This window comes from Seriola lalandi, unplaced genomic scaffold (genome assembly GCF_002814215.2).
Source record: "Seriola lalandi dorsalis isolate HSWRI2012SDOR001 ecotype SW California unplaced genomic scaffold, Sedor1 jcf7180002054582, whole genome shotgun sequence".
In the NCBI taxonomy this organism is placed as follows: domain Eukaryota; kingdom Metazoa; phylum Chordata; class Actinopteri; order Carangiformes; family Carangidae; genus Seriola; species Seriola lalandi.
In genome coordinates, this window is record NW_019525135.1 from 673514 (window position 1) to 682709 (window position 9196).

The 9196-nt window shown below is 40.4% G+C and overlaps 1 protein-coding gene across 1 annotated transcript in view; it reads right to left on the reverse strand.

Moving 5' to 3' along the window:
• Positions 1-71: 71 nt before the first annotated feature.
• Positions 72-9196, reverse strand: part of ncapg (non-SMC condensin I complex, subunit G) — a 12513-nt gene continuing 3388 nt past the window's right edge. Inside the window, exons 7-22 of the mRNA XM_023418546.2 lie at positions 8921-9113; positions 8670-8819; positions 6891-7031; positions 5920-6043; positions 5456-5545; positions 4281-4469; positions 4028-4138; positions 3436-3555; positions 2729-2968; positions 2449-2630; positions 2105-2270; positions 1654-1821; positions 1221-1344; positions 816-863; positions 611-680; positions 72-472 (exon numbers count right to left, since the gene is read on the reverse strand). Coding sequence (XP_023274314.1) covers positions 346-472; positions 611-680; positions 816-863; positions 1221-1344; positions 1654-1821; positions 2105-2270; positions 2449-2630; positions 2729-2968; positions 3436-3555; positions 4028-4138; positions 4281-4469; positions 5456-5545; positions 5920-6043; positions 6891-7031; positions 8670-8819; positions 8921-9113 — 2243 coding nt within the window. The 3' untranslated portion in view covers positions 72-345. The remainder of the gene's footprint in view (positions 473-610; positions 681-815; positions 864-1220; positions 1345-1653; positions 1822-2104; positions 2271-2448; positions 2631-2728; positions 2969-3435; positions 3556-4027; positions 4139-4280; positions 4470-5455; positions 5546-5919; positions 6044-6890; positions 7032-8669; positions 8820-8920; positions 9114-9196) is intronic.

The window sequence follows — 9196 nt, forward strand, 5'->3', positions numbered from 1 at the left end:
CCTATCAATTTTACATTGGCAAATGAGTAGGGTCCATACTGAACCAAAAAGATTGGGGGCTGCCACTGATCTGGTTTTGTGATAATGAAGAGGGCAAGCTTTATTGACATACATCTTACTTTAATGATTAAAATAACAACGTAAGAGGAAATACGACTACATATGAAGGGGTGACGATGTGATGATGTGTGAGCATCAGTTACATTTATTGACATCAGTTTTACTAGATGTTGACAAAAGAAAAGTATTTATGAATAATGTTACACTGGAGTACTTGAATCCTGGTTAGTTAAAAGTAACTAATTTCAATTTTCATTTTTGCATTGATTGTTCATAACCTGACTTCTATGACAGATTTGCCTCCTGGTTGATGAGGGTGTTGAGATCCAGCTTTGTTTTCTCAAGAGCTGCCGTTTTGGCCCTCCGTGATGGACGCACCACAGGAACTGACTCAGGAACATTTTCTCCATCACTGTAGCCAAAACAAAAATTGAACACAACAAGCTAAATGTGAGAAATGTGAAAATGAAGTAGTGGTATCAAATCATGCAGGATGGCTTCAGCCACCACGTTTCCCTACACATTGACGGGAATAACGGAAAAGACTCACCTCTCCTCTGATGACTCTGCCCTCCTGCTTGGCTTTCTGCCTCCTTTAGCTGTGCAGACTTTCCTCTGACCTGTGCACACAAACACTCAGGTTACCTCACAGCGCTGAGTCAAGTCCTCCTCTCAGGTAGACAAGAAGAGCTCTAAAAATACACAGGCACTAACAACAACTGCAGATTTAGATGAGTATACAGAACCTGCATTACCTCTTTTAGCTCTCTTGGCAGATTTAGATGGATCTTCTGTTGCAGCCTCTGTGGAAACAGACAGAAAATTCTTATTTTTGCCATTCCTCTCTGCCTTTTGTAGTCATACAAATGAAATAATGTGTCTTGTTAATGTCTCCTCATATCCCTTCATTAAGGAAAATTATTATTTTGCGCTCCTAAATTTTTCAACTTAGGAGCACAAGTGGGTGGAGGGGGGGGTCGTAATCCTAGAGGAAATACTGTGCTAATAAGACATAATCCTTTTACAGGAGGAGTTGTCGCAAACATATGTAGTGTAAATCTACTTAGACACAGGCACCGAGAAGGTAACATTTGTTACGGATGCTCAGCGGGATGTGAGGGGGTCTTTTATACAGATTGTCACTATGTTTGCTTATGTACCATCTGCATTGACATCCAGTGGTTGTAGTGCGCTGGCACTAAGGAGCTCAGCTTGTTCTTTTGAGTCCACCAGCTGATTAACCATCTTCTCCAGAGCGCGGAGACAGACACGATCCCTCACCACCTGGAGAAAAGGACAACAGAAAATGGAGAAATTAAACATTTCACAGGACAGGTATAAATGCATGTAAAGGTGCAACAATTAGTCAATTTATCTAGTATTCTATTGACACAAAAAGTTGATATTATAACAATTGAGTAATATTCTCTGGTTCCAACTTCTCGATTGTGAAAATTTTGTCCTTTTCTGTTTTATATGATAGTAAACAGTATTTTTGGCTTTTAGACTGTTGGTCCAAAAGCTGCAGCCCTCGGTATATAGGTATATGTAACCGTAGGAATGGCTTGTTTTTAACTGTATGTCTGTGTATACCTGTACAAGCTGTTGCAGCAATGTCTGCAGGTCTTTTCTCACAGTCTCGTCTCTGCTGAGCTCCAGGTTGCTTAGAGTCTTGGCATAGAGACGAACCTCAGGGGCTGTAGGGTCCTTCAGCATCTCCCCACACATACGAACCGCCAAATAGTCATGGACACACACCTCCTAAAGACATGCATCCAATACATTCGATTAGTTTTTGCCTTGTTGAGCTGTTATCTAAATTGTAAACAGCTTACTCAAACAATTGTGAATTAAAGCTCTGCATGCTTTAAACTGAACTGAAGCATTCAGAAGAGAACAATTTGAAGACTTCATCTGTGTTGAAGAAATTAATATGTATTTGTGGGAATAAAAGGCAATATGATCAGAAGTTTCAGTGAGCCAATAAAAACATGACTACTAATAAACAATAAACAACACATTAGTCTCAGTGGATGTTTCTTACCTCTGTGTTAGCTGAGGGTTTAATAAGTGCACTGGGGCGGGTCAGCTCCACGAGCAGCTCGACTACATTGTTAATATCCACCTCAGCTAGAGGAGAGGAGGCTGGGGCATTCATCAGAGTCCGTACAGTCAGAAGGAAACTCTCCTCCACAACCTCCTGGCGGGCCCTAATACACCACAAGACCAACTCCATATTAGTTTGTATTGCATAACTAATAACCTCAGCTAGGCAAGTCATGATACTAATAACAGGAGGATGGGTAATACTGTATACATGATACATGATGCACAATAAATTAACCACATAGCTCATTGCATTGTTTGGTGCATGAGAACACGTGAGACCTGCTCTCGCGGGCGTAGAGTTGGAAGAAGACGCCGAGGCAGTGTCGTAGGCGGGTGTCGTCCTCAGTGACAGGGTTGTACCACAGCAACACCAGACGGGACAACATCTTGGCACTGGAGATGCGGCCGGTGTACATAAGTTTGGCCAGGCCCTCTGCTGTTTCTGTACGCAGGTCAGACACCTGAAAGTTTTGAACACACAAATACCTTGATAAAACTTCTTCACCTATTTTACTCCCAGAAAAACTAAACGCATACCTCTGTTCATGAAATAGCTCACCTCACTGTCCAGGAACTCTGAAAGCATCACAAGGATACTCTGCGCTGTGTCCTCCGATACCTCTCCCTTCTCCTCGGCCACTGGTGGTGCGTCCTCCTCTTGTCTGTCTGGTGACTCGGAGGGCAGGGCTGTCTGAGTGGCAGCTGTTTCAGAGAGCAGCTGGAAGCTGAACAGCAGCAGCAGGTCAATGATGGCCCGCAGAGCACTGATTCGGATCTTTACCTCATCCAGCTGGGCAATCTGAAAACAAACACACACACAATTTTAGTACTAGCAGTAGAAAATATATGTTAGGAGCGAGTTTTAGGGCCAGCGAAACCAAAATCGCAAAAACATATTTTTCCACTTAGCCCTTGTAGTACTTACTTATGCAGGTTTGTTTTTTATTAGCTACGGAGTAATTAAAAAGACCTCAGCCCTGTGGATCACTGGATTAGCTTGAGGGTGCCGTTTCTAGACAGACATGTTGCTGTTTAGTTTATTAAATGCAAGTTTCAAATGTCTCTTAAGTATGACAAGTTTAAGTACATTCTCTAATGTACTGGTGCAGCTGAAGTCTCTAAACTAGACCAAAATACACAGGAGGATACAACATCTGGTTTAAATATGAAACTTTGGGTTCACTGACTGTCTAACATGTTGCCTGTTTATATAAGTATAAGTATGCAAATTAATTATAGGAAGATGAGACATTTATATAGTATTACTTGTAGCAGCAGGACCATGTGGGTTTTGGCCAGCTCCTTGCTGTGTAGAGTGCATGTTCCCAGACACACCACAGCCATGTTGCGGACCCCAGGGTGAGCATTTGCAATACTGGGCAGGACCTGACAGAGAGAGAAATACTGACTTCAACCAACTTCTGACTGATTTGATTTCACCAGCTTGACATGACAAACAGGCAATAAGCAAATCATCATAGATGATTCAAAGGTTTCATTTGGTTGGCATCCCTAAAAGCAAGTAGAAAATTAGAAATGCAGGTGCAACAACATTGTAAAAGTGGACCATTTTATACAAGCACACAGTGGAGAAAAAGTATATCATTAAATTTTTCATGTTAAGTGCCCTGTCAGTAGAGGGAATGCAGACATTTAAATAAATTTGAAAGAGATGTGCAGCAGACACTGCGTTCACTCGCACTAAAGAAGCTGAGATAAGTCTTTGGTAGACAACACAGTATATGCTAACCAAAACTATGGGTAGCATAGCAGATCCAGTTGGAGCTTGTGATCTATACATTTATGGTAACATTCAGTAAGTGGAAGAAATGATGAGGTGCAGTGTGTGGATATTTACCAGTGAGGACATTAGGGCACTTATGGTTGGACCAATTCGAGTCGTGATGTTCATCTGCTTCAGCAGTTCAGCACACATTGTTAAACACCTCAGAAGAGTCTCTGGGTCATTCTAAAACACAGAAAACAAAAACACACAATTAAGGCCTTTCCCTTTTTTTTTGTTTTTTTTATTCCAGAAGGAAAATTGCTCACTATTGAGGTTTAAAGACATGGAAAGACACAGAGACAGAGCTTCCCATTTGGCCATGTACCTTCTCAGTGCGGCTCTCCTTGTCTGTCGGCTGGCTGCTCTGTGCAATTTCCTGGATGATCTGGTTCCTGTGGTTCTCAAACTCTGTGATGGAGTCCTTTAGCTCTGCTGCACGGCTGAACTCCTGGGCAGTGATACAGTCCTCCAGGGTTTGTTTAGCCTCCAAGATACGGACCTTCACCTCTGCTAGCTGGATGGGAGGAGGGGGAGAAAAGGTGAGAGTCATTCCTTAGCTGAAATGCACTCCAGAGGGTTCTTGACTGTTGAGACAGGCGACTGCATCTCCTCTAACAGGAAAAACAACAACAGCTGAGGCTCTGGGCCAGGTTACAACCCCCAAGAGGGTTCTTTGCTCTTATTCACTGAAAAAAGGAGAGAGGGAGAAAGAGAGCAGGTGCACTGACAGAATGGAAGCTAAACACCTGGGCTAGGATTCACCTCATCTGCAGCAGTTTGGCCTCAAAGACATACTTTCAAGGCTAGCTGGAGAGTAGATGGACTGACAGTCATGACTGAAGCTCAAGACTCTGAGACAATCCCTCTGTGCTTTTTTGTTCCTTGGTAAGAAACAAAAATAGGCTGGTCAGGAACTGGCTCTGTCTCTCTCAAGTAAGGAAAAATGTGGTGAAGAAAACTGATAAAGAAACGGAAAACTAATGAACCTGGATACACCAGGCAAAGCCCGGACTGGCGTAAATGATGTGCACCTTCCACCCCACTTGTTAACACATGCTATGCCTCCAAATACAAGCCAGATGGAGGTTGACAGGTTGAACAAATACAGACAAAGAAGGAATATAAATAGAGCACATAATGTAGATCAACACAGATCAGAGGAGAGTTAGAACTCGACAAAAATTATGAGTTAGAAATCTTAATTTAGGGTATCTGAATGTCAGTATTTAAATACACTGTATTCATATACTGTATGTATACAAATATAGTTATGTTAGTTAGTGAGGAACAAAACTTTGTAAGATTTAATTATCAGTAAACATGTTCTTGATATAAGAAACCTGAATATCCTTCTGTAACAATCAATCTTTGTCACTTAATAATTCAAACTTTTCTACTAAATGAAAACTAGTGCGGTGCTTTTCATCAATACAAAAAACAGTGAGGAATTACAAAATCTAATTGCCTCTGGGTGCTTTCAGTTGACAGAGTGTTGCCCACCTGGATCTGCTGCCGGCGGCTCTTATTCTCATCCACTGGCTGACTAGCCTCCATGATGGGCTCCCTCACATCTGAGATGATTTCTGCCACCTGCGCAACAGAGTCTGCTCATTTAGACATCATTCTCTGTGGTAATGGTACCACCACTGAATGGAAAATCTGTTTAATTTTGTGACATTTCAAACAAAGGACCTTTAGTAGCAAAGGACGGTTTAATACATGCTTCCATGAAAAGAATCACACACCACCACCACCACCCCCCAACCCAATCTGGAAACATTGCTGAATAATTTCAGCTTCATATTTTAAGTTCTCTCTGATTGGTCTGTCAAGTAAATTCATGAAGATCATCAATATATGCATTTCCCTTTGTGTGTGGAAAAGACGTTCAGTCTGGATTAAATGAGCACAGGATTTACAGCAAAATCTGAAAAATTCAGATTTAAGTGTAAACTATAACTTACAGTCTGAATGCATCTGTGGTCGTCAGGGCGGAGGGCGAGGAGTTTCTCAGTGAGCAGGGAGACCAGGGAGGAGGGGGTCTGTGGAAGAGCCAACATCTCCTGCAGAACAGCCAACACACGCTTCCTACAAAGACAAACAAAATAATGAAGAAGAACACCATAACAAACGGATGATAATAACAATAATGATTATGATTATGATAATAATCATAATAATAATAATAATAATAATAATAATAATAATAATAATAGGAAACTGGACAAAACATTTGCCCTGAAAGATAATCAGAACAAAATAAAATAAAGCCGGACAATAAATTGAATTTATAAAATAACTGACACTATGAATCTCTTACCAAACTAGATTAACTCATATATGAAATTACATTAAATTGAAGGAATCTCACATATTCAAACTAAGACAAACCATATTCAAAATGGTGTTCAGACAAAGGATAGGCTCACAATTCACCGTCCACATTTTGTGCAAAATGACAGTCCAAAGTTTATCTGAATTTAATAAGAGCCTAAACAAATTAGACAAACTAAATGGATAGCTTCAAAAGTTACAGCCTTATTAGTACAAATTTCCCTGTTTTGGTAACTCACCTTTCACTGCAGCTCAGCAGAGAAAAAGCATTAGACAAGCAGAAGATGCCCATTTGATCCGATTAACTCAGAGTACTGAAGCCTCATATTAGGTAGGTTCAGATAAACCTTTGATGCATAAAAACAAGGACTGTGCTTTCAGAAGAACCTGACATACACGCTTACTTCACAATGTGTTTGGCCAGTGTGCAGTGGTGCAAGACACACTATAAATTTCTTCCTAAAAAGACTATCTGTGCCACTATCCCCATATTTAAATGATATCACATCCCTCTCCTCTCTGTGACAGCTGGCTTTTCCCTCCTAATTTTTTCAACCATCTGTTATTCATTTTACCAACATAACCCTGACTCTCATCTTACCTGCCGCCCTCCTCATTTGTGTCCAAACATCCGATGAGATAGATGAGCTGTTGAGAGATGAACTCTTTGGTCATGACCAGCTCCAGCTGGTTGAAGTCAGCCCTCTGCTCCTCTGACAGCACAGGCACTGCCCTCAGATATCTACAACAGTCAGAGTCAAGAGTCAAACATCTGAGAGGTAACAACAGCTGTCAGAGCACAAATTAGATATTATTCTGCTATACACTCAGTGACAGCAAAAAAAGTGGTACAAAACAGAATATCACAACCATATAAAATGCAATACTGTAGCTGAACACTGCACCTGCACTACTAACAAGCAATCACTACACACAGCTGTATCAGCAATCAGCCAGACACTGAATGATTCATACAAACCTTTTTAAAAGAAAAAAATAAATGTATTTAATGAGCATATAAATGTTAAGCATGCCACATAAATACAGCTACTTTATTCACATGACAGCATCACACACATTAGGCAGGAGATAAAACAGCAGATTACTCCAACAGCAATGCACACGAAGAACAACAATTGAGTCCTGGGATTTAAAAATATGTGTGGAAGGCACTCTGTGATTCATGCTATAAGTAACATTTTGAAGTCAATATAAGATCATATCCAGTATGTAGTGCGTTGAAGATCAAAGACAGCGTTGTTAAAATAAAATTCTTTTTTTAATCTTAATCACAATGACCAGTCTTCCAGATAAATACTCTGCTTTTCACATCAAAGGCAAAACTAGATCTATAAGAATAAAACATTACAACAAATTCAAAAGGTGTGTCTGTGTAATAAGAGCAATCTAATATTGAGTGTGAGGGTGTTCAGCTAAATTATAAAGTAGTTATAGTTCAGTCTGTTGGGACTCTGAGGCACTGTTCACTTGATCACAGCTGTTTTTGAAGTAGCTAGCTTTGATGTTGTAAATAAAAACACTCTGACTTACAAGAGCACTGAGCATCAAAATAAGTCGTTCTAGGGATGAGGTCCTTTTTATATATATATATATATATAAATAAATGTCACACTGGTCACATTTACAAAGGGCATTACTTCATAATTAGGTTAAAATTTTAGCCATTAGTCAGCCACACTTTCAAAGCAGTTATATTAGACTTGAGTTAGCCACACAGTTACATACAGAAGGTGCTCCTCTGAGAACACGGGGCATGCCTTCAGATACCTGGAGTTACAACATGGTTATGGCAAGTGAGTTAGTTCCTCTGAGCATCACAAAATGATTTAAACTATATTTAAACCTGCAATAACTGATTCTGTGGGCAGAAGAAACAAGTTGGGAACATAACATCATCACCATTTAAGTTAATGGGGCAAACCTGTAAGCAAACAATTGCTTATTTGCACATATGTACACCTGGCAAGACAAATATTCACTGTTTTAGCTCTAAAAGATGGATCCATGTGGATCATTAGCTGCTAAATGCTCTGCACAGCTAAACAACGAGCTGAATCTCACTCCATAAAAAGCTCCATAAAGCAGAGGGGCGCTGAACATTCAGGTGATAATTCTCTGTAGGTTTCACATTATCAAATTGTTTTTTGAGTTAAATTATCATTATTATTACTATAAAATATCAATTATAGCTGCTTTAGATGGTTAGTACTATGTTGACTACAAGAATATATCATTCTATATAGCCTATTATTACTGATCAATTTACTGCTTTGCAATTTACTCTGCAGTAGGGACAAAACACACAGCTGACAGCAAGAAAACTATGAATATAATCCAGTGAATCTGTTTCTTCTCTCACCCATAGAGGTAGTCAGCGTAAGTGGCAGCGTCTGGCAACACTTGCTCCAGCATTTCATCACCTTCATCGCCTTTAGCCTTGATAAACTCACACAGAGCTCTCCAGTAAAGCACATTCTCACAGGTCAGAGAGTCGCCTGGGACCAGCTTCCTATTAAAAAACACACATAATAAATCTCTAGCCTCATACATTTTATCAGCTATGTCACATTAGAGAGCCAGAGAGACAGAATTTGAAGTATGTGAGTGTACCTGTTGTCGAGCTGTACTCTGTCCTGCAGCAGTTCCTCAGTAGGTTTGTTTTTCAAGATGGCTTTCAGTGTGTCTAGAGCTGTTTGGGCACAGTTCTCTACATCCAGCCTGTGGAGCAACTCTATGACATTACCATCCAGCCGAAACAGCCAGGCCGGCAGTAGGCGACAGCAAACCACCTCCCTCACTGCTTCTGCAATGCAGACAGCCAATCAGAAGAAGAACAGAATTCAGAGCTGATCAGCAGATGAATTGGCAACTGTTTTTATAATTGAC